Genomic DNA, 26193 nt, shown 5'->3' on the forward strand with positions numbered 1-26193 from the left:
AAGATTGTTCATTTCTGTAAAAGGAGTAGGGAGGTGACCTAGTTACCAGAAGTTAAGAAACAAATTTAATTTCTAAAGGAATAGAATCAGGGAGATTTTTTTTAAATGAATCCTGATGAAGGGTCCTGCCCAGAAAGGTTGACTCTCCTCTCCTGCTCTTCTGATGCTGCTTGACCTGCTGTGCTTTTTCCAGCTCCATAATTTAACAAGTCTGACTTTCCACTATCTGCAGTCCTCACTACCTCCAAGGTATTTTTAAACGTACATTGGAATTTGTTTAGCCTGCCATTGAGAACACTGGTGCAGTTCCAATCTTCACACAAAAAGCATATTGAAGCACCATAGAAAGTTCAAAAGGTGTGGAGTGAATCCAAAACAATGATCATAAAAAAAGTTCAGATAATATATAACAAAGAATCAAAGAGAAATTTGTTTACAGAGTGGTGGAAATGTAGAGTTCACCAAGATGAAATGGGAGAGGCTGACAACAATGATGCATTTAAGTGGAGCCTTGGTACAAAAATGAAGAGGAGAACAATAAAGAGAGCTTTACTGTTGGAGGACACTAGGTGAAATAGAAGCACAGTTACACCGAATGGCTTGTTTCTGTGCTGTTGCAATTCTAGCGCTCATGGTTCAGTCTTTAACTTAAGTAGTAGCTTTCAGTTTGACATGTCTGTGAATGTCAAACAATAAGCTGCACATGGCCTTTATTGACTTCAAAAAAGCCTCTGATACTTTATCATCCTCAAATGTGGCAGTCCTCAGAAATTTATAACCATTTTTGTCTACTCCAAATGAGATGCAAGCCATGTTTCTTATCAATGGACCCACCACACATCTTATCTCATTGAAAATTGGGATCGCACAAGACTTTACACCGATTCTCTTGTCATTTTTCTTGCTCCAATAATGCATTTCACCTCCAATATATTATTAACAATTTTGGGGAAAGTCTACAGGCAAGGTGGAATGAAGGGCTTTTGCCCGAAATGTCGATTTTACTGCTCCTCGGACGCTGCCTGAACTGCTGTGCTCTTCCAGCACCACTAATCTTGAATCTGGTTTCCAACATCTGCAGTCATTGTTTTTACCAAGGTGGAAACCATTCAACCTTCAATCCAAAACTGACACAACTTAACCTCAGTACGCTGATGATACTCATGTCTGTGGTCACTCAGAAACTAAACTCCAGGTCATTGTTTATTCCTTCTCTGAAACATAAGAAAAAAAGGGCCTTTCACTAAACACCAAAAAAAGAAGGCCCTCTTCCAACCAGGTCCAACATCAGAACAACTTCTGCTGTAAATTAAGACCAATGGCAAACTCTAAGAACACATGATCCCGTTTCTAAACTGTGGGAGCTTCCTCTTGATGAAGACCAATAAAGAAAATGAAATTTAGCATTACTTTCAAGTTGCTAGCTCAGCTTTTAGCTGACTGAAATAAAGGGTATTAGAGGACTAGGAACTCAAACTCCATATTATGGTGATGACTACCTGGCAATAATGATCTCTGTGCTCCAATATGCTTTAGAGAAGTATTACCAGCAAAATCTTCCAAACTCAGTGGTAAGATAGGCAATCCAAAATAGCATCCTTTCATGAGCTCCCCAACATGCCCAACATTGTGATGCTAATCACTCAAAACCAGTTGCAGGCTGCAGGATATGCCTGACACTGGGCTTTTGGAGCAATTATGCCACCTGAAACTTGATTGAGACAGGAACCTCTCGGGATGTCCTCAAAGCATCCCTTCAGAGATCAATTGTATCCACTGACTCATGTGAGCCATGGACTGTGACTGACCAAAACAAAGAAGGCTCAGTCAGTAAGGCAGCAAAAGAAAGAGCGAATTCATCAGAAACACGCAGAGGCAAAACCAAGCTGATGTAGTGAAAGCACAAAACTCCAACTACCCCACCCTTCAAGGACGACTGCTTTATATGTGGCAGAGTTTGGGTACTAATGACACAGAGGTAAATTAACACCCATGGCACATTTAAATGGCAGAGTGGCTTTGATGGACCAATGTTACACCTGTGAATCCAATGTTCAGAGTTATCATTTCACATCTGGAGCAGGTGAGACTTGAACCCAGGGCGTTACTGGGACACTATTACCGCACCACAAGAATTCCTGATCTGTGGTTCTACATCCTGCATTCTAATGGACTTACCAGTCATCTAAGTAGGCTGGCAAGTTGCATCCAGACAGATGGGACTGCCGAAGAAGGAAGAGTGATCGAGTATTTTTTCTTCCAATAATAAGCTGCTTCTATGCACTGTCCATAATGAGAGAGCAGCCCTACGGTCCAATTGGACAATGGCGCTTTTGTTTCCATGTACAGGTGTCAGATTACTCAGTTGGTTGGATGGCAGGTTCAAGATGCAGTGTGATGCCAACAGTATGGGTTCAATTGCCATGCTAGCTGAGGTCAACATGAAAGTCCCACTTTCTCAATCTCATCCCTCACATCGAGTGTGGTGGCTCTCAGGTCAAACCACCACCAGTTATCTGTCTGACGAGAGACCAACCCTCTGGTCCACTGAGGAAGATGACTTCACACATTTGGCAGATGAGACGGTACCAAGTGCAGCAGCTAAGGGAAAGCTGAGTAAACTAAATCAAAGAAGGGCGGATTGGTGGTGATCCAAAACAAACAAAAAAGAGAAAAGGCCGGGGAAACTTAGCAGGTAGTGTAGCAGCCTCCGTGCAAGGAAAACAGAGGTAAGATTTCGAGTTAGTTTTGAAGGATGGCCAATCACTGGATCGGAAAGCTGGATGTTTAGCTGAAAAGAAACAAATTAAGAAATTGCTGGAGGAAGTTCAGCCCTGCTGGAGTCTCGAAACATTAACTCTGCTTTCACACAAACAGACTTTCCTCCAGCAATTTCTGTTTTCGTTCCAGATCTTCAGTCTTGGTTTTATTTTGGACAAGCAGGAGGCCGGAAGAACAGAGCAAGCCAGCCAACACCGCATGCTGTGTTCTTCCAGACTCCTGCTTGTCTCCCTTGGATGCCAGCATCTGCAGGATTTTTTTTTGGTCTCTAACTTGGTTTTATTTTAGCAGCAAAGAAATGCTGATTGGCGGGAGGGTGGTCTGCTCACTGTTTGAGCCAAGATCATTCATCCCCTCACCCTTTCTCTGTCAATGAATGAATGAATGAATGAATGAGTGAAGTGCTGCCGCCGCCAGCGCCGGGTGCCTCGTGTCTCCCCATTGTGACGATTGCGATCAGGTGACCGGTAGTGCGCGTGGAGACGGCTCGTGGGGCTGTTTCCATGGAAGCGGTGGAGTGGGTCGTTGGAGTTCGGCGGCGATGGTGTCCGGGGCTGCTGTCCCTCCCCTGGGCCTGGGTCTTGCTCTGGTTCAGCCTCAGCCTCAGCCTCACTACGCGCCTCGGAGCCGCCGTCTCCGTCCTGGACGACGAAGGAGGCCTGGGCCCGCAGTTTGACGGCATCGGCGGCCTGAGCGGCGGCGGGGTGAGTAGCCGGGGTCCCGGCGCAGGAGAAAGTGAGATGACGCACAAAGAGGCCGTTCAGCCCGTCGCTGTTGTGCTGGCCCCCCACCCTTTGGGTTAGCAGCAAAGGCAGAGGACGCTGTAGACACTCAGCAGGTCTGGCAGCATTTGCGGGGAGAGAAACGTTTCGAGTGGTTGTATGACTTCTTCGGAATTGCTTTTTTCAGATTTCAAGGAGCCGCAGTATTTTCCCTTTTTAGATTAGATTCCCTACAGTGTAGAAACAGGCCCTTCGGCCCAACCAGTCCACACTGACCCTCCGAAGAGTAACCCACCCAGACCCATTTCCCTCTGACTAATGCACCTAACACTATGGGCAATTTAGCATGGCCATTTCACCTGACCTGCACATCTTTGCGCTAGAAGCCATCGTATAATTCCTAATTCCTTCACCCTCCCCATTATTATATCCAAGGTAATAGAGTCACGGAAACGGACCCTTCAGACTATAAAAACTGTGACTGAATGTGTGAGATTAAAAGTCGAGATCAGGATGTTGCTAATCCGCTTCTCCGCTATTGACTTGACTGTGGAGTCTAGGGTTATCACTTGCAATTATCAGTTTCAAACTGTTCTGTATAATGCTGTTGTGTTACTTCTTTTATGGCTTTACTTCCTTGTCCTGTATGTGCGCATACTTTGCCCAACCTACATTTAGAGTCTCTTGTGCTCTTTTATTGTAAAGAAAGTCAAGATAATGCCTCCTATATGATGAGTCCATTGAAAGTGCATGTTGCACGTTTGTAGCTTGTTTGGTTTCTCAGTGCAGAAAACTGGTAAAATTGTCTGATGTTTGCAGAGAAATGCATAATGGAAGTGATAATCTCATGTGGAACAAATTATTATTAAAAACCCAGCCAGACAAATGGTGTTTTCTATACCCTGACAGTATCTAAGTGGCCAATACCCCTCAGACTAAGCTTGGCTGCAGTGTTTGAGCTAAATACAGAAAATATTGTAAGCACTGCAAATCTGAAATAAAAATGTCAAACGCTAGAACAGATAGGTTTGCAGTTTGGGCTCAGCAATTCTTTTTAGAACAGCTACTACAAGATATCATGCGTTCAGTGCTGCTAACTTTGACTTTGATCATAAGTGTGTTGTGCATCATTGTAACTGCAGTAAGTTCTGTGTAGTAAATTTCAGTGACTTTGTTTTGAATGATCATAGAATATTATGCTTTTTTTTAGGCAACCTCCCGGCTTCTTGTGAACTACCCAGAGCCATATCGCAGCCAAATCTTGGACTATTTATTCAAGGTAGCAAGTATATCCAATAGATACATTATTATGTAGCGGCCTTGGCATCAAGAGTGTAGCAATGATGTTTAACTGATGAGGTTAGTATTGCTGTAACTGATAAGATCACTTTTCTCTTTTGTACAGTGAGTGGGTGACACAGTGTCTAGCACTGCTGACTAAGTGTCAGGGGCTGAGTTCAATATCATCCTCAGGCGATAGTGTGGACTTTGCACAGTTTGCTGGTGCCTGCTTGAGTTTTCTCCCACAGTCCAAAGACCTGCAGATTAAGTGGATTGGCCATATTACATTGCCCACCATGTCCAAGGATGTGCAGGCTAGGTGGATTAGTCATGGGAACTACAGGGTTACGGGTGTAGGATAGGGGGGTGAGTCTGGAAGAGATGCTGTTCAGCAAGTCGGTTTGGGCTCAGTGGGCTGATTGGCCTACTTCCATGCTGTAGGGAATCTATGTTTGTGTATTCGTACTGACTTGGTTTGCTTCGATGGAGTGTAATTGTAATGCATCATGAAAGCAAGAGTTTAGGATCCCACTTGCTGTATGAACACTTTAAATGGCATAATGTGGGTCTACTGCAGGAAAGTGGGGCTTGTGTGGGTAGGAGTGCAATTTTAGCAGTACAGACTTGTGGGACCAAAATGAATGATGCTATGATTGGAGCTCTGCTGAGAAGGTACCTCCTTCTCAACTCTTCCCTCCTTCTGAATTATGGTGACTTCCAGTTAAACTGCCAGTCCATTCTCTCTGAGCAGCCCTGTAGTCCTTTGGGAATATGGTGACTTTTTTTTTAGTGGAGCTCTGTGCATGTGTATCAATAAGCTTCACATATGTCCTAGCTGGGGGAACAGAGGCATTGACAATTTTAGCACTGAATTTATTCAATGATGAAGTATTACCTGATTCATAAGAATTTTCTCCAGCACTTTTGAAGTTCAGTTCATCGCTGTAGAAAATATAAAGAAATGAGTTTTCGTACACACTGATCAAAGTATCCCATGTCACCCAAAGTGAGCTTTCTCTCATATTATTGTGCGATGGAGCCTTTTTTAAATCTTATCTATAATTTCTTAAAATGTATTATCGCTTATAAATTATTTATGTCACCTTGTATAAAATTATCTTTGAACATAGAACATAGAACATTACAGCACAGTACAGGCCCTTCGGCCCTCGATGTTGCGCCGATCAAAGCACCCCTAACCTACACTAAGCCACTATCCTGCATATACCTATCCAATGCCCGCTTAAATACCCATAAAGAGGGAGAGTCCACTACTGCTACTGGCAGGGCATTCCATGAACTTACGACTCGCTGAGTGAAGAACCTACCCCTAACATCAGTCCTATATTTACCCCCCCTTAATTTAAAGCTATGCCCCCTTGTAATAGCTGACTCCATACGTGGAAAAAGGTTCTCACTGTCAACCCGATCTAACCCCCTAATCATCTTGTACACCTCTATCAAATCACCCCTAAACCTTCTTTTCTCCAATGAAAACAACCCCAAGTGCCTCAGCCTTTCCTCATAGGATTTTCCTACCATACCAGGCAACATCCTGGTAAACTTCCTCTGCACCCGTTCCAGTGCCTCCACATCCTTCCTATAGTATGGCGACCAAAACTGCACACAATATTCCAGATGCGGCCGCACCAGAGTCTTATACAACTGCAGCATGACCTCAGGACTCCGGAACTCAATTCCTCTACCAATAAAAGTCAGTACGCCATATGCCTTCTTCACTGCACTATTTACCTGGGTGGCAACTTTCAGAGATCTGTGTACATGGACACCAAGATCCCTCTGCTCTTCCACACTACCAAGTAGTCTACCATTAGCCCAGTAATCCATCTTTTTATTACTCTTACCAAAGTGAATCACTTCACACTTAGCTACATTGAACTCCATTTGCCACCTTTCTGCCCAGCTCTGCAGCTTCTCTATATCCCGCTGTAACCTGCCATATCCTTCCTCACTGTCTACAACTCCTCCGACTTTCGTATCATCCGCAAACTTGCTCACCCAACCTTCTAACCCTTCCTCCAGGTCATTTATAAAAATGACAAACAGCAATGGTCCCAAAACAGATCCTTGCGGAACACCGCTAGTGACGGCACTCCAAGATGAACCTTTGCCATCAACTACTACCCTCTGTCTTCTTCCAGAGAGCCAATTCCTAATCCAAACCTCCAACTCACCCTCAATGCCATATCTCTGTATTTTCTGCAGTAGCCTACCATGGGGGACCTTATCAAACGCCTTACTAAAATCCATATATACCACATCTACCGGTTTCCCCTCATCTACCTCCTTAGTCACCTTCTCAAAGAATTCAATAAGGTTTGTGAGGCACGACCTGCCCTTCACAAAACCATGCTGACTATCCTTGATCACATCACTCTTATCCAGATGTGCATAAATCCTATCCCTTACAATTCTCTCTAAGACTTTGCCCACAACAGAAGTGAGACTCACTGGCCTATAGTTACTAGGATTATCCCTACTCCCCTTCTTGAACAAGGGAACCACGTTTGCTAGCCTCCAGTCCTCTGGCACTACTCCTGTCGACAAAGAGGACACAAAAATCAAGGCCAATGGCTCTGCAATCTCCTCCCTTGCTTCCCAGAGAATCCTAGGATAAATACCATCAGGCCCAGGGGACTTATCTATTTTCACCCTTGCCAGAATTTCCAACACCTCTTCTCTACATATCTCAAAGCCATCCATTCTACTTATTCGTGCCTCAGTATTTATATCAACAACAATGTCCTGTTCCTGAGTGAATACTGACGAAAAGTATTCATTCAGCGCCTCCCCAATCTCTTCAGCCTCCACACGCAACTTCCCATTACTATCCTTGATTGGACCTATTCCTTCCCTAGTCATTCTTTTATTCCTAACATACCTATAGAAAGCCTTAGGGTTTTCCCTAATCCTACCAACTAAGGACCTTTCATGTCCCCTCCTTGCTGCTCTTAGCTCTCTCTTCAGGTCCTTCCGGGCTACCTTATAACTCTCAATTGCCCCTATTGAACCTTCACGCCTCATCTTTACAAAGGCCGCCCTCTTCCGTTTAACAAGGGATTCCAACTCCTTATTAAACCACGGCTCCCTCACACGACCCTTTCCTCCCTGCCTGATAGGTACGTACTTATCAAGGACACTCAATAGTTGCTCCTTGAACAAGTTCCACATATCAATTACGCTCTTGCCTTGGAATCTACTTTTCCAATCCACACATCCTAAGTCATGCCTCAACGCATCATAATTTCCCTGCCCCCAGCTATAACTCTTGCCCTGTAGTACACACTTATCCCTCTCCATCACGAGAGTAAAAATCACCGAATTGTGGTCACTGTCCCCAAAGTGCTCACCTACCTCTAGTTCTAATACCTGGCCTGGTTCGTTACCCAGAACCAAATCCAGTATGGCCTCACCTCTTGTAGGCTTATCTACATATTGTGTCAGGAAACTCTCCTGCACACATTGCACAAACACTGACCCATCTAACGAACTTGAGCTATAGCTTTCCCAATCAATATCAGGAAAGTTAAAGTCTCCCATAACAATCACCCTATTACTGTCGCTCTTCTCCTGAATCATCTTCACAATCCTTTCTTCAACGATTCTAGGACTATTAGGAGGCCTGTAAACGACTCCTAACAGGGTGACCTCACCTCTCCTATTCCTAACCTCCACCCAAACTACCTCAGATGGCAAATCTTCGTCCATCTTCCTTTCCACCGCTGTAATACTATCTTTGACAAGCAAAGCCACACCCCCCCCTCTTTTGCCCCCACCTCTGACCCTACTAAAACATTTAAACCCTGGAACCTGCAACAGCCAATCCTGTCCCTGATCTAGCCATGTCTCCGTAATAGCCACAACATCGAAGTCCCAGGTACCAACCCACGCTGCGAGTTCACCTACCTTATTTCGTATACTTCTGGCATTAAAGTACACACACTTCAAGCCACTCTTCTGTTTACAGGCACCCTCCTTTAAGATAGATGCCATATTCCTAACCTCCCTACACTCCAGGTCCTGCACCCTAAAGCTACAGTCTGGGTTCCCATGCCCCTGCAGAGTTAGTTTAAACCCCCCCCAAGAGCACTAGCAAACCTCCCCCCAAGGATACTGGTGCCCCTCAGGTTCAGGTGCAGACCATCCTGTTTATAGAGGTCCCACCTTCCCCAGAAAGAACCCCAGTTATCCAAGTACCGAAATCCCTCCCTCCTGCACCATCCCTGTAGCCACGCATTTAACTCTTCTCTCTCCCTATTCCTCGACTCTCTATCACGTGGCACGGGTAACAAACCAGAGACAACAACTCTGTTCGTTCTAACTCTGAGCTTCCAACCTAGCTCCCTAAAAGCCTGTCTAACATCCTCAGCACTCCTCCTACCTATGTCATTGGTGCCAATATGGACCATGACTTCAGGCTGCTCCCCCTCCCCCTTAAGGACCCGGAAAACACGATCAGAGACATCACGTACCCTTGCACCTGGGAGGCAACATACCAAACGTGAGTCTCTCTCGTTCCCACAAAACCGCCTATCTGTGCCCCGAACTATCGAGTCCCCAATTATTATTGCTCTGCTCTTCTCCACCCTTCCCTTCTGAGTAGCGGGGACAGGCTCCGTGCCAGAGGCCTGAGCCCCGTTACTTACCCCTGGTAAGTCGTCCCCCCCACAAGTATCCAAAACGGTATACTTGTTCTTGAGGGGAACGACCACAGGGGGTCCCTGCACTGGCTGCTTCCTCCCAGTCCCCCTCACTGTCACCCATCTGTCTGCCATCTTTGGAGTTACTACTTCCCTATAGCTCCGATCTATGACCCCCTCTGCCTCCCGAATGATCCGAAGTTCATCCAACTCCAGCTCCAGTTCCCTAACACGGTCTTGGAGGAGCTGGAGATGGGTGCACTTCCTGCAAGTGTAATCAGCAGGGACGTCCATGGCATCCCTCACCTCATACATGTTGCAGGAGGAACATTGCACTGCCTTCACTGCCATCCCTCTAAAGCTAACCTTTATTTTAAACAAAAAACTGGGTCTAAAGAATACAACAAGCAAAATTCGGCACTTACCTCCTTACCACAACGGATCTTATTATTAGGTTTGAGGAGGAGGGCGGGTGGGAGGCACTACCTCCGTAGTGCCTCGGGTTCTTCAGCTGCGCGCTGCTTGTTGTTTAACTTGTATAGGCAATAAGTAATACTTTGAAATACGATGAGTTTAGCAAATTAGAGGAAAATGGAATTTCATTTGATGTTTGACTAGAACATTTAACCCTTTTGAAATGTTTATAATTAGAATATAATGTACAGTAATACAGTGCATTTGCAAACATAGCTGTTAATCCATGTTGGTAAGCCAGTGACTTATCGTAACTAAATAGGATTGTGTTTATAATGTTTCCTTTATGAATTCTATTCATTTTTTCATAAAGATAGCAAACTAGTGACCTTGCCTATGGATAACAGTTTATCACAAAATTAAAAATGTATCAATGATTTGATTATTTTGAATAAACAAGTAAAATAGGATTCACTGTATATCAATGCCCCATGGTGAAATGTTTCTGTGTCCCTCATAGATGGAGGACGGGAAAAATTTCTGGCTGTAAGCGCTGCTCTTTTTTTTTAAGGTATTTTAGGTGTTGGAGGTGATTTTTCTGAAATCCAGGAGCAGCAATTACTGTTTTATATGCTGTTGCATTGTTTTGGAACTTTGGAAAAAGTGGATAAATCCCCAGGACCTGATCAGGTGTACCCGAGAACTCTGTGGGAAGCTAGAGAAGTGATTGCTGGGCCTCTTGCTGAGATATTTGTATCATTGATAGTCACAAGTGAGGTGCAGGAAGACTGGAGGCTGGCAAACATGGTGCCACTGTTTTAAGAAGGGCAGTGAAGACAAGCCAGGGAACTATAGACTGGTGAGCCTGACCTCAGTGGTGGGCAAGTTGTTGGAGGGAATCCTGAGGGACAGGATGTACATGTATTTGGAAAGGCAAGGACTGATTAGGGATAGTCAACATGGCTTTGTGCGTGGGAAATCATATCTCACAAACTTGATTGAGTTTTATGAAGAAGTAACAAAGATGATTGAAGGCAGAGCAGTAGATGTGAATCTATATGGACTTCATTAAGACATTCGACAAGGTTCCCCATGGGAGACTGATTAGCAAGGTTAGATCTCATGGAATACAGGGAGAACTAGCCATTTGGATACAGAACTGGCTGAAAGGTAGAAGACAGAGGGTGGTGATGGAGGGTTGTTTTTCAGACTGGAGGCCTGTGACCAGTGGAGTGTCACAAGGATCAGTGCTGGGCCCTCTACTTTTTGTCACTTCCATAAATGTTGGATGCAAGCATAAGAGGTACAGTTAGTAAGTTTGCAGATGACACCCAAAATTGGAGGTGTAGTGGACAGCGAAGAGGGTTACCTCAGATTACAACAGGTTCTGGACCAGATGGGCCAATGGGCTGAGAAGTGGCAGATGGAGTTTAATTCAGATAAATGTGAGTTGCTGCATTTTGGGAAAGCAAATCTTAGCAGGACTTGTACACTTAATGGTAAGGTCCTAGGGAGTGTTGCTGAACAAAGGGACCTTGGAGTGCACGTTCATAGCTCCTTGAAAGTGGAGTCGCAGGTAGATAGAATAGTGAAGAAGGTGTTTGGTATGCTTTCCTTTATTGGTCAGAGTATTGAGTACAGGACATTGGTTAGGCCACTGTTGGAATATTGCATGCATTTCTGGTCTCCCTTCTGTCAGAAAGATGTTGTGAAACTTGAAAGGGTTCAGAAAAGATTTACAAGGATGTTGCCAGGGTTGGAGGATTTGAGCTACATGGAGAGGCTGAACAAGCTGGGGCTGTTTTCCCTGGAGCATCGGATGCTGAGGGGTGACCTTATAGAGGTTTACAAAATTGAGGGGCATGAATAGGGTAAATAGACAAAGTCTTTTCCCTGGGATCGGGGAGTCCAGAACTAGAGGGCATTGGTTTAGGGTGAGAGGGGAAAGATATAAAAGAGACCTAAGGGGCAACTTTTTCACGCAGCGGGTGGTATGTGTGTGGAATGAGCTGCCTGAGGATGTGGTGGAGGCTGGTTCAATTTCAACATTTAAGAGGCATTTGGATGGGTATATGAATAGGAAGAGTTTGGAGGGATATGGGCCGGATGCTGGCAGGTGGGACTTGATTGGGTTGGGATATCTGGTCGGCATGGACAGGTTGGACCAAAGGGTCTGTTTCCATGCACAAATACTGGAGCAGCTGTTTGACCACAGCACTTGTGGCTGTGAGGAATCAATCACGTGTTTATGTCTGAATCTATACTTCCTTGAGTAGTCAACAGAACTTACTTCCCCTTAGCTTATTACTAGCTCTAGATGGTTGCAACCTTTGCTTAAGTTGCTGAAATAGAAACAAAATTAATTCCATGTCTCTCTTGTTGCTTGAGTGGCATTAATGTTTTTTCACCAGTACATAATCTGCATTTGCCTCTTCATTTATTTAGACCTAAGACTACTTTTTGGTGATGTTTATGAAGACAGCAATAAGCTTCAGTGTTACTGTTCTAAAAAATTTGCTATTTCCTTTTATGATATGCTTTTGAGTTTCTCACAATCAGTGAAATTGTGATTGAATCTTTTAAGACAGATGAAAGTGAAGTATTGTTGTAGGAAGTAGCTTCTGCAAAACAAAGTGGAATGGAAACTGGTGGTCACTGTGACCAGTTCCTCAAGCTCAACTGAAACTCCATGGAGGGGATCATGGATATGATGCCACCTTCTCTTGCTCTCTTCTGATAGTAATACTACATGATGTGAAGCTCTTTGTCAAGCATTATTCTGGTCAGAACTTCATTTGACTGGGATCTTTAGATTTGTCATTTTTCAATTGTTTTAATGACAGAACAGTCAGCTTTACTGCAGTGAATTGCTACCTATGGGGCGTTTCATGTAAAAAAATTTACTGTTTTGAACTACAAACCACAAAATCTCTATGCAACTTTTCTATATGTTTTTTCTTTTGGACAAATGATTTTTGCGACTGAGAAAATAATTTGGTAGTTGGTGTTTTTTGTACTTGCATAATAATGCTTTCCTCCTGATCCCTTGACTTCACCAATTCTTTATCATCTTTTTGAAAACCTTTTCAAAACCCACCTGTCAACCACTATTAATTTCACTTCCACAGTTTGGTGTCTGTTTCCATTTCTGAAGCTTTTCTTTAAAATATCTATAAAGAGACCATATAAGTGCAAGTTGTATTGCAGCATCCTTCATTACCTAATGAGAAATGCTAATAATGAATGGAAGTCCTGTTTCTCTTCTCACCTGTTGAGGGTTGTATTTGGTGACATAATTAGTATTAATCATAGTAATAATTTGTTCATAAACTTATTTTCTGTTGTCAGCCAAACTTTGGTGCTTCCCTGCATATCTTAAAGGTGGAGATTGGTGGTGATGCCCAAACAACAGGTAGGAACTTCAACTCTCTCTAACTTTTGAAATGCACCTGCAAAATGGGTGATTGAACATCATGTTGGGGTGTCCTGGATTGTCCACTATAACATTGGAAAGCATGATGAGCACTTTATGCATTTGCACTATTTCCTTCAGGTTATTGTAGGTCAGGTCAGGTCAGGTTATGGACTGCAAGGAGGAGACTCCTCACAGTAATGTAATCTCATGGAAATTAAATCTTGTAGAGAAACTTCAGGACTAAACACAGCTAACATTGCTAGATCTTAAGTTTGATTGACATCTCAACTTTTTGAAGTACTTTATTTTCTGTGACATTCTTTTGTGATTTGGTGGTCAAATCTAAATAGCTGCTCGTATTTAATGGCAGAGGTAAGAGTGCATGAGGCGGGGAGGGTAAATTAGTTCAGTAGGCTGGTCGCTGGTTTTGATGCAGAATGATGCGTACAGTTTGGATTCACTTTCTACACCAGGTGAAGTTAAGATGATGGATCTCCTTCTCAACCCCTCACTCTCCCTCCGTCTAATAACATAGTTAGACGTATGACACAGTAGGATTATAGTGTCTTTACCTTTTTATTACTGATAAAAGTCACATTTTGTCCAAGCTTTCCATCTTGCACTTATCATGACAAATTACAAAAAATGCAAAAGTAAAGGGGAAAACAGCATTACACCACGTGAGAACAGAGTGTTGTTTGGTTGGCAAGTGGATTCTGATTGAGAAGTGTTGCCATTAGACTGTAGGAGTTAGTGATGACTGACAGTTAACTACCAAGCTTTGTTTACATTTGAAACAGGTTAACTCCGATCAAAGCATTACCCAGAGAAATAAGCCAGAGAATGACTTATTTTGCATTAAACCAAGTGTTGTATTTGTATATGTTCTTTCCATCTGCAAAGTACAGGGCCCTGTGTGTAAAATATCTTCCCATACACAAGTGTGCCACACCAAAGGCTTGATGCGGTGTTAAATTGGGTGTCAGCATAATTCCTTGGGATTATATAACAAATGTTGTCCAATTGCAGCATCCTATCTAATGTTGAGTTTTGCAAGCATAGGCTTATTGGTGATTTGATGTATTTAGATTAGATTAGATTACTTACAGTGTGGAAACAGGCCCTTCGGCCCAACAAGTCCACACCGACCCGCCGAAGCGCAACCCACCCATACCCCTACATCTACCCCTTACCTGACACTACGGGCAATTTAGCATGGCCAATTCACCTGACCTGCACATCTTTGGAGTGTGGGAGGAAACCGGAGCACCCGGAGGAAACCCACGCAGACACGGGGAGAATGTGCAAACTCCACACAGTCAGTCGCCTGAGGCGGGAATTGAACCCGGGTCTCTGGCGCTGTGAGGCAGCAGTGCTAACCACTGGGCCATTTATTGTTGTGTATCTTATGAAATCAAGTGTTATATAGCATTACCACTCTCTCCACCATCTTAAAACACTGAAAAATAAACAAAAGTAAATAATATAAAGCGGAAAAAAATGAAATATGTGAAAGCACATTCCCAGCCTCAAGTTGCTCAGTTCCCTGAGAATTAATCTCACGGTTGTTAGCAGGCAAATGACTTTTGTCATCAATAACTGGTTACTAGTCTTTCAAGCAATTGTTGCCACCCAGTTACATCTGTACACAACCCATTGGGTCCAATTTGTCGCAACAAATTTCAGGATGGTCTTCACCTGAGCCAAAGGGGTACCAGTATCCTGGGGCGGGGGGGGGGGGGAATTAGCTAATGCTCTTCACGTGGGTCGGAATTAATTCAGCAGCGAGATGGGTGCCTAAATTGTAGTTCTTTTATACAGGTCAGAAGAGTAGGTAGGTCAAAACTAAGGTTTCAAGGTCACAAGAAGGCACAGGCAAGCAAGAAGTTGGTTTGAAGCGTGTCTACTCCGATGCCAGGAGCATCCGGAATAGGATGGGTGAACTTGCAGCATGGGTTGGTACCTGGGGTTTCAATGTTGTGGCTATTTCTGAGACATGGGTAGAGCAGGGATAGAAATGGTTATTGCAGGTTCTGGGATTTAGATGTTTCAGTCAGAACAGAGAAAATAGTAAAACGGGGGTGTGGTGTGGCATTGTTATTCAAGGACTGTATTATTGTATGAGGACTTGTTTACTGAGGTAGTATGGGCTGAGATTAGAAACCAGAAAGGAGAGGTCACCCTGCTGGGAGTTTTCTATAGGCCTCCAAATAGTTCCAGAGATGTAGAGGTTAGGGTAGCAAAGGTGATCCTCAGTGGGAGAGAGAGTGACAGAGTAGGTGTTATGGGTTTCCTGACACAGTATGTAGACAGGCCGACAAGGAGCAAGGCCACAGTAGATTTGGTACTGGTAATGAACCTGGCCAGATGTTAGATTTGGAGGTAGGTGAGCACTTTGGTGATAATGACCATAATTTGATTAATGTTTACTTTAGCGATGAAAAAGGATAGGTATATACCGCTGATCGAGTTATAGCTGGGGGGAAGGCAATTACGATGTGATTCGGCAAGATTTAGGATGCGAAAGAAAACTGTAGGGATGGACGCAATTGAAATGTGGAGCTTATTCAAGGAATAGCTACTGTGGGTCCTTGAAGTATGTACTGGTCACACAGGGAGGAAATTGTCGAGCGTGGGAGCCATGGTTTACTACGGAAGTTGAATCTCTCTTGTCAAGAGGAAAAAAGAAGGCTTATGTTAGGATGAGATGAGACGTGATCGCTCAGCTAGGGCTAAGTTATAACTTAGCTAGAAAAAACCTAAAGAGAGAGCTAAGAAGAACTAGGAGGGTACATGAAAATTTGATGGCTGATAGAACCAAGGAAGACACTAAGGCTTTCTATAGGTGTATCAGGAATAAAAGAATGACTAGAGTATGATTAGGGCAAATCAAAGATAGTAGTGGGAAGTTGTGCGTGGAGTCAGAGGCAATGGGGGAAGCGCTAAATGAATATTTTTCATCTGTATTCACACAAGAGAACCACAATATTGTTGAGGAAAATACTGAGGTACAGGCTACTAGACCAAATGGGATTGAGGTTCATGAGGAGGTGTAAGCAATTCTGGAAAGTGTGAAAATAGCTAAGTCCCCTGGGTCAGATGGGATTTATTCTAGGATTCTCTGGGAAGTCAGGGAGGAGTTTGCCGAGCCTTTGGCTTTGATCTTTGTGTCGTCATTGTCTACAAGTATAGTACCAGAAGACTGGAGGTTAGCAAATATTATCCCCTTGTTCAAGAAGGGGAGTAGAGACAATCCTGATAATTATAGACCTGTGAATCTTCGGTTATGGGTACAGTCTTGGAAAGGATTATAACATAGGATTTATAATCATCTAGAAAGGAATAAGTTGATTAGGGATAATCAACACGGTTTTCTGAAGGGTAGGTCGTGCCTTAGAAACATTGAGTTTTTTGAGAAGGTGACAAAACAGGTGAATGAAGGTAAAGCAGTTGATGTGGTGTATATGGATTTCAGTAAGGCATTTGATAAGGTTCCCCATGGTAGGCTATTTACAAAATACGGAGGCATGGGATTAGATTAGATTAGATTAGATTACTTTACAGTGTGGAAACAGGCCCTTCGGCCCAACAAGTCCACACCGACCCACCGAAGCGTAACCCACCCATACCCCTATATTTACCCCTTACCTAACACTACGGGCAATTTAGCATGGCCAATTCACCTGACCTGCATATCTTTGGACTGTGGGAGGAAACCGGAGCACCCGGAGGAAACCCACACAGACACAGGGAGAACGTGCATACTCCACACAGTCAGTCTGAGGCGGGAATTGAACCCGGTTCTCTGGTGCTGTGAGGCAGCAGTGCTAACCACTGTGCCACCGTGCCGCCCTTAGGATTGAGGGTGGTTTACTGGTTTTGATCAGAAGTTGGCTAGCTGAAAGAAAACAGAGGGTGGTGGTTGATGGGAAGTGTTCATCCTGGAGTTCAGGTAACTAGTGGTGTACTGCAAGGGTCTGTTTTGGGTCCACTGCTGTTGGTCATTTATAAAAAATGACCTGGATGAGGGCATAGAAGGATGCATTAGTAAATTTGCAAATGATACTAACGTCAGTAGAGTTGTGGAGCGTGACAAAAGATGTTGTAGGTTTCAGAAGGACAGAAGCTGCAGAGCTGGGCTGAGAGGTGGCAAATGGAGTTTAATGCAGAAAAGTGTGAGGTGCATCCCTTTTGGAAGGTGTTGCAGGAATACAAAGTACTGGGTTAATGGTAAGATTCTTGGTAGTGTAGATCAGCAGAGAGATTTGGAATTAGAATCCCTACAGTGTGGAAACTGGCCCTTCAGCCCAGCAGGTCCAAACCAACCCTCTGAAGAGTATCCCCACCCAAACCTGTTCCTTTACATTTAGCCCTGACTAATGGGCAATTTAGCATGGACAATTCACCTGACCTGCTCATCTTTGGATTGTGGGAGGAAACCCACGTGGACACTGGGAGAATTTGCAAACTCCACACAGATAGTTGCCTAAGACTTGAATTGAACCCAGGTCCCTAGTGCTGTGAGCACTGTGCCACGCCTGGTCCAGATCCAGATCTGTGTCCAGGTCCATAGATCCTTGAAAGTTGGCGTCCAATTTGATAGTTAAGAAGGCATATAGTGTGTTAGCTTTTATTGGTAGTTTTGGAACCTTGAGGTCATGCTGAAGCTGTACAAAACTTTGCCGCACTTGGAGTATTGCGTACAGTTCTGGTCACCGTATTTTAGGAAGGATGTGGAAGCTTTGAAAAGGGTTCAGAGGCGTTTTACTAGGGTGTTGCCTGGCATGGAGGAAAGGTCTTATGGAGAAAGGCTGAAGGACTTGAGGCTGTCCTCGTTAGAGGAGAGGAGGGTGAGAGGTGACTTAATTGAGACATATAAGATAATCGGGGTTAGATCGGGTGGACAGTGAGAGCCTCTTTCCTCGCACTAGGGGACATAGCTTTAAATTGAGGGATGATAGTTTGTTTACTCAGAAGTAGGGACGTCGAACACCCTGCCTGCAACAGAAGCAGACTCGCCAACTTTAGGGGCATTTAAATGGTCATTGGATAGACATATGGATGGGAATGGAAGAGTGTAGGTTAGATGGGCTTCAGATTGGTTTCACAGGTTAGCGCAACATCGAGGTCCAAAGGGCCTGTACTACACTGTCATGTTCTATGTAACTGCTGCTTGCTTCAGAGTGTCAGGTTACTTGATTTTCCAAACATGCAGCAATCCTTAAACATTGGTTTTAAAAGAATACTTTCTCATTTCAGTCTACAAGTTTTAAAAGCACAAAAATAAAAAGGCACAATCTTTTCCCCAAATGAAAAAAAGTTTAGGTTTGCTCCCATTTCACATTTGCCTTCCATGTAACTAATCTTAACTGGATAGTAGTAAGAGCAGAAAAGTACATTGTTTTCAATCAAGAAGGAAAAAAATAAAATTAGCCCTTGTTTCTACTTTGTTAGCTCATATTACAAATTCCAAATGGGGATTTCATACTGCAATAGTCAAGACACCAGTATCTTTCAGTACGTTCTCTTGTGGCTCCTACCTTTGGTAGTTGTGTGGTTCTTTGTGGAATTGAAATGCTTGTGATAAATTTCCAAATTCAGTATATTCGCCATTTGTTGAGTTCATTGATAATGCTGAAACATTCTGTCACTTCTAAAGAAGCCAAGGATTTGGCTACATGGCTGGGGAATACAAGGTGGAAGGTAACATGGAGTTTGGACATATTTGAATTAGCCAACTAATGTGAACAGAAAATAAATACGCTTTTTTGAGAGTGGACGTTTATATGCAAACAATCAGTCGTTATGCAAGTTATTTTGATGCCACTATATGCAAACTGAAGCTGTTAATGTTTTCACAGAAATTTAAAAGTTGCCAGGAAAACACATAAATTGCAAAGAAATACTGGAACACGACTATACACTTGCGGTGAAATATGTGAAATCACATAATCAGGACTGTCAATTCTAGAAGAAAAAAATTAAATCAATTATGTAGGTTCTATGGTGGTTTAGTGATAAATATCCTAAATAAGGGAGGCTCTCTGGATAGCCGTTTTGATATGGGAAACCAGATACACTTGTCAGACAACATCAATCTATGAGAGAGAAACAATCATTTTAATTACAATAAATCACTGTCAGCTATCCAGATAGGAAAGGAAAAGAAGCTCACCATGTGAAGCATGCACTACTGGAGCATAGTCTCCTAGAAAGTTGCTGCATTTTAGTTAATATTACAAAAGGTACATTGGTTAGGTCACTTTTTTGGAATTGTGCATTTAATTCTGGTCTCTTTGCGACGGGAAGGATGTTGTTAGACTTGAACGGATTCAGGAAGGATTTACAAGGATGTTACCAGGGTTGAAGGGTTTGAGCAACAAGGAGAGGCTGAATGGGCTGGGGCTATTTTCTATGGAGCTAAGGGGTGACCTTTATAGAAAATTTTAAAATCATGAAGGGTGTAGATAAGGTGAATAGTCAAGGTCATTTCCCAGGGAAAGGAGTCCAAAACTAGAGTTGAGGGGAAAAAGATTTAAAAGGGACCTAAGGGGCAACCTTTTCATGCAGGAGACTGTGTGCGCATGGAATGAGCTGCAGGAGGAAGTGATAGAGGGTAATACATCTGGATGATATATGAATAGGAAGGGTTTGAAGGGATGTAGGCCAAATGCTGGCAAACAAGACTAGATTAATTTAGAATATCTAGTCAGTATGGACAAGTTGGACTAACACTGTACATCCCGATGACTCTAAAAGAGGAGGAACAGTGACACCGGGAAACTTTTCCAAATCTCAGGAAGAAAATTCATCAGTGGTTAGCAGGAAACAGGAGGAATAGTTTTTTAATGTGTGTATATTGTACAAATGTTCATGACTGAAGTATAAACTTGATCAGTCTAGGAATGGATGGCCTGAGCATTCTTGTCTATTCTTATGATGTGATGGACATAAAAATTAGGAAAATGAAGTAACAACTTGTATTTAACGGAGGACTTTCATTTTCACAAACTATTAGAGTGGAAAAATATAAGTAGAAAAGCACATTAATTTCTAGGATAAATTCTGGATTGTTTTTGTAGAAGAACATGTTTAAAAGCCAACTAAAGAGCCCTTCCTAGATTTAGAGATGAACAACTCTCAGAATTGTTATTAATCCATTTATTAGCGATCATCTTAAATAATCACTGCAGTGACATGACTTTCATATTAGGGAGAAAGAGAATTAAGTTTTTCAGCTAAAGTAGGCCTCGAGATGAGAAATAATTGACTTGTAAACTGAGCTGAACTTACATCAGCTGTAGTATTTTGCTTTTCTTTTCATGTTCTGTTGACATTTGAATCCTACCGCTGGCAATAATGGGATATACCAGCTTCAGAGTTGATTGTTACATTGTTAAGAGAACGTTATCTACATCTGTTCTCTTCACTTGCTGAACCAGCGACACCTTCAACCAATGAACAGGTAAAATAAAAGAATATTGAACTTTGTTGAAAGATGACGTTCATGGTTGAACCTTGTACAAGATCTACATAATTGCATAGAACTTTTGTGCTAACAGATATCAGGAGCAAGGCTGGTGGAAAGTTATTTTTGTTTCCTTAAACATGCTGAATTGAGGAATGCTTCAGTGAAGCAATTTCCTCAGAGTAAAGCAATACATTGTCAGTAATCAAAAAGAGAGAATTATTAAAATACTCCCTTCAAGGTCTATTTAAAAAAAGGTCAAGCATTAGCTAATGTGGTTGGTTCTTGATAAGCACCACTAATTACTAACTGAGGAGCAAAGAACTCCAGATTTGCATCTGAATTGGTTTTTAACTGGGCTCCTTGAAAGCTGCCTGAACTGCTGTGCTCTTCCAGCACCACTAATCCACAACTTGAACCAAGTTCAGCCCCCAAACAGTGGGAGGTGAGAAACCTGTCACAACATAGCGCACACTGCTGGAACTTGTACCTCGACTATCTTTTGTAATGTTAAATCTTAGTGCTGCAGTCAGGAGGAAGTGACTTGTTCAACCACTAAAGAATACAATTAACACTGAACTGGCCATTCAAAATCGCTTTGATTAAGACCCAGTGATAGAACAGATCAACCTCGATTTAGTGATGAACAACTTACGGTTACCAATCCAAAGATAAAGGATCACTCCACAGTTATGTCAGAGCCTGGGTGTCTCTAGAGAAGGAGCACGTGAGCTGTTCAGGGAGAGTTGGGCACCACAGGGATTGGAATGTATTATTTCCTCTTCCAACTCTATTTTGATTTAATCCTGCCCTCTCCTTCACTGTTTGATCATGCCGCATTGCTCTCTAGGAAGGATACTGCTTGTCACTGCCCACTTGGGTGTTTCCTTTCTTCCTGGTGGTGGAAATTGAATAAAGATTTGTACACCTCTTGTCTTTCACTGTGTCTCATACCTGCACCCATACAACACAAAAAAGGGGGAGAAAAAAGTAAAGAATCAACTTTGACAAGGTTCCGCATAATAGCTGAACTAGTAAAGTTAGGACACATGGCATTTGTGGTGAACTTGCCAATTGGGTATGTAATTGCCTTAGTGGCAAGAGACAGTTGGTAGAAGGTTGCGTTTTGGGCTGGGGGCCTGTCACCAGTAGTGTTCCACAGGAATCAGTTTTTGATTTGATTAGATTAGGTTCCCTACAGTGTGGAAACCGGCCTTTTGGCCTAACAAGTCCACACCGACCCTCCCAAGAGTAACCCACCCAGACCAATTTTCCTCTGTGTAATGCACCTAATACTATGGGCAATTTAGCATAGCCAATTTGCCTGACCTGCACATCTTTGGACTGTGGAAGGAAACCGGAGCACCCGGAGGAAGTCACTACAGGCATGGGGGGAATGTGCAAACTCCACACAGACAGTTGCCCAAGATTGGAATCTCACCCTGGTGCTGTGAGGCAGCAGTGCTAACCACTGAACCACCGTGGCACCCAATTCTGAGTCTTCCTTTTGTTGTTTATGGAAATGATTTGAATAATAATACAAAGAGCATGTGTTATAGTAAAAGTCCTAAAACACACATTTTAGAAGCAAGTCTATCAAATCAAGTGTTTGGGGTGGGGAGGGGAGGTGGGGTGGGGAGGGGGGGGGGCGGCAGCATGATTTTGACCCTAACCGTGGAACTTGACCACGCCGTCTCTCCCTGAACAAGTACAGCAGTTTTCATAGTCTGGAGGACGTACAAAAAAAAACACGATAGACTGTTTCATGTGTTCTGTGCATGCGCACGTAGAGATCAGTTTCCAGGAGTGGCGTACTATGACATTGTGTTCTGCAAGTATTTCTTCTTTAGTTTCTGTTTTCAGTCCCCCCCACACTTTGTGGTCCGAGACATGTGGGAGCATAATGAATAGGCTACCTACCCCCCCCCCCACTCGCCAGCATAATTCTTGTGAATGGAGTTATACAATGGTCCAAAAGCTATATCGCTCATGTGCAGCAGCCTGCAGTCTTGATCTATTCACAACAACCTGCATGCACAAAGTCAGCCGGCTGCGAGAGAGTCAGTCTGACAAGAAAGCAGAGGGTGAGGATCATCAATCGGTGTCTGTATGTTCAGTTGTGACCAGTGTTTCCAGTCACTGCTAATGATAAACTCATAGGGACATTTCCATTTGGGGGTGAAGCCAGGTTTAACGGTTATATAACCTTACTACCCGCTGATGGAACCTCTGGACATTCCTGTAATTGCCTCTGTTCATCCCACCTCCTCCTGTTTGTCCCTAACTGTTTTCTGCATTCCCTTCAGCTGGGCGCTCAGTTTGAGCACATAGCGACGTATTCTATGAAAGAGAGTGCTAACATCGGAACCGCCCCCTTCAATGAGGATGGACTTGGGTACTTGCATTACCCTACCTGCCATCAACTCGAGGAGTCAAACTTGTCAATTGGCTTATCAGAGTCACATGAGTGTAGCAGGCCGGACCTTAGTCCAGCTTTTGTTAGAGTCCTGCATGGCCTCAGCAGGGGCAGTTTTAAGAGTTCTGTTCATTCGTCCCAGCATGCCAGAACTTTGAGGATGATAGGGTATGTGAAATTTCTGTTGAATGCCCATCAGCTGACACATGAGTTTTTATCATTCTTCCAGTAAAATGGGTCCCCGGTCGGAGTCAATCTGGGATGGCACCCCTCCCTACCTGGGAATCAGCACCTCAGCTAAAATCCTTGCAACAGGGTTAGCTGAGCAGTTCTGGGTAAGATAGATAGGCCTCGACCCACTTGGTGAATTGGTCAATGATCCCAAGCTGATGCATCTTCCCATGGGATTGGGGAAGGGGTTCTGTAAAATCTATCTATACATGCTCCCAGGTCCCTTTTGGCGTGGCTGGCGCCCCATTCTAATTTTAATGGGTGTGCCTGGGTTGTGCTGGGCACATGTCACACAGTGGTGACAGAATCGAGCTATAACTCTGCCCATGCCCTTCCACCACCACTCTTTCTCGATGCTAATTATAGCATCATGCCCCACATGGGAAATGCCATGGGTGTAATTGCATAAGAGTATGTTGGATGCACACGAGGGCCAGGACCTTCTCAGTCAATCTCCAGTCACCTTTCTTGTCTAGCATGGCCCCCTGCTCCTTCCACCTGGCACGTTCACACTCAGGGGTATCAACATGCAGTTGCGTAATGCTAATGGTGGGGCCATCTTCAGCAAAGGCGACAGACCAAGGATGGATGTGTTCTGTCTCTAAAGCCGTTTGACCAACTTTGTCAGCAGCCTGGTTCCCCTTAATAATGTCCACTCGGGATTCTGTTTATCTGATTCTCTCTGGTGGGCCTTGAGCTCCCATTGGAGGCTGCAGTGTTGAAGATCACTGGCCTCCAGTAAAGTCTTTATCATCTGCCAATGCTTGACAGGGCTACGCCTTGTGGTGACAAATCCCCATCTTTTCCAAACAGTCATGTAATCATGAACAATCCCGAATGCATATCTATTACCAGTGTAAATGTTAACCCTCTTCCCTGTCACCTTCTTGAAGGCCTGGGTGAGGGCCACTAACTCTGCCAACTGGGTTGACAGACCGCCTCCTATTCTCCCGTTCAGACACCTCATAGTTCCATGTTCACCACTGCCCATTCCATTCGTTGCAAACCATCTACGTATTTCCACGTGCCATCCACAAACAGGGCTGATCTGGTGCCTCCATGAGTACATTCTTTATCCTACTTTCCTCTACTTCATCGTCCATGTTCCCACACATGTGGTTCACCGTCGCCTAACATCCCTTCTGCTGGGTTTTCCTGAATATCCCATACAATAGTAATTGGTTTGGTTGGTGGCAAAAGAACAGCCTCCCATTTTGCCCTTCTCATGTTAAAAGCAGCGCATAATCTTCCCGTATTTAACATTTCTATGAGGGTGTGTTTGGTATACAAGACTATAGTCCCTGTCATCACAATAGGCTCACTGATCCTCAAAGCCCAGTCTAAAGCAGCTGTACCTCTGGACACGCTGTTCACTACGGGACCCTCAGCAGTAGAGTAGTACTCTGTAGGTCACAGTTTTTTCACCAAGGAGCTGGGTTACTACTGCTGAGTGAAACCTCCCTCTTCGTTGCAGTGAATGTGGAGATCTTTACTAGCATCTGGTAATCCCAAAATGATGCTGACATTACTCCACTTTCAGTTTTGTATAGGAGTCGTCTTGCTCCAGGCACCGGGGCCCGTTGTAGGTTTACCCCCTTTTACCAATCGTTGTATGAGCTCAACAACTTTGGCAAACCCGGGGATAAAATTTCTTTAGTAATTAAACAAGCCTAAGACCTTGCTCTCACCATGGACTGTCACGGGCCGTGGCATCTGTTGTATAGCTGTCTTCCTGTCTGTCTAGTTTTCTCAATTTGAGCTTTCTTTGGTTTGGCTTTTAATCCTTTGTCTTGCAAGTGCTTCAGGACTAAGCATAGCACCTCCTGATGTCTTTGTTTGGATTCAGAAGCCAGGAGTGGGGCAGGTCGATCTCCCTGAGTACCTCCCTCATTACACGGTGAAAGATGGATGGACTATTACTAAATCCCCGGGGACACCTGGTCCAGGTATACTGTTTATCCCTTATGGTAAATGCAAACTTATCTTGAGAAGCACGATGGGGTGGTGACCAGAATCCATTCGCAATATCCAGTGCAGTAAAGATTTTGTGCATCAGGGAGAGCCCATTTAAGATTGTGGATGGATTAGCGACAATAGGGTGTAATTTAGGAGTGACCTGTTTAGGCTGTACAATCAATTGATATGGTAACTTCCATCAGGTTTACTGACTGAACATGTGGGGGAATTAGTTGTGCTTGCAGTGTCTTGGAGAATTTCCCTCTCTGATAATCTTTTCATAATTTCCACAACCACCCTTCTAGCTTCAGGTTTGATGGAGTTTGGCGGTGAGGCTTGTGCTCTGGACCCTCCACGATTACAGGGTCGATTTTAATCAAGCCTGTTTCTAATTTAGTCTCTGCCCATACCCCTGGGACAGAGGTGCAAATGACACTAAAGCCATTATCCTTTAGCTGCCAATCGTGTCCCATAGAGGAGGTGACTTGGACAGTGCTCAAGTGGCTTGCATAAGTCTCCATTTTTTTTCCTTTCTCCCATTGGGGCGGGGCCAGGTTAATTCACCCTTCCCAGATTCATTAAGGACTTCATACTCCTTTGTTAAATCATTTCCCGTAATAGTTCTTTGATTATTTTTACATACATAAAATCGCATCAATATATGCAGGTTACTGATTTCTACTAGAGTGGTCTCACTGAAGTACGCAGGGGTTCGTTGTCCATTAATCCCCTTCACATAAATCATTTTGTTACTTAGGGGTAGGTCAGTAATAGACATGGAGGCTCCTGTGTCCACTAGCATCTCTCACTGTCTGCCCCCTACCAGTGTAGTCACATAACTCCTTCCT

At 43.7% G+C, this 26193-nt stretch overlaps 1 protein-coding gene across 4 annotated transcripts in view; it reads left to right on the plus strand.

Annotated features, from left to right (window-relative positions):
* The first annotated feature begins 3223 nt into the window (after positions 1–3223).
* galcb (galactosylceramidase b) overlaps positions 3224–26193 on the plus strand; it is a 79500-nt gene continuing 56530 nt past the window's right edge. For 2 of the 4 annotated variants that reach the window (XM_072568270.1, XM_072568269.1), the window contains exons 1-3: positions 3224–3485; positions 4714–4782; positions 13208–13271. In XM_072568270.1, the coding sequence (XP_072424371.1) occupies positions 3285–3485; positions 4714–4782; positions 13208–13271 (334 nt within the window). In that variant the 5' untranslated portion in view covers positions 3224–3284. Of the gene's footprint in view, positions 3486–4713; positions 4783–13207; positions 13272–25235; positions 25336–26193 lie in introns of those variants that run through there. The other 2 variants (XM_072568271.1, XM_072568272.1) reach the window with 2 other exon arrangements.

Source organism: Chiloscyllium punctatum, chromosome 4 (assembly GCF_047496795.1).
Source record: "Chiloscyllium punctatum isolate Juve2018m chromosome 4, sChiPun1.3, whole genome shotgun sequence".
NCBI classification, from domain to species: Eukaryota; Metazoa; Chordata; class Chondrichthyes; order Orectolobiformes; family Hemiscylliidae; genus Chiloscyllium; species Chiloscyllium punctatum.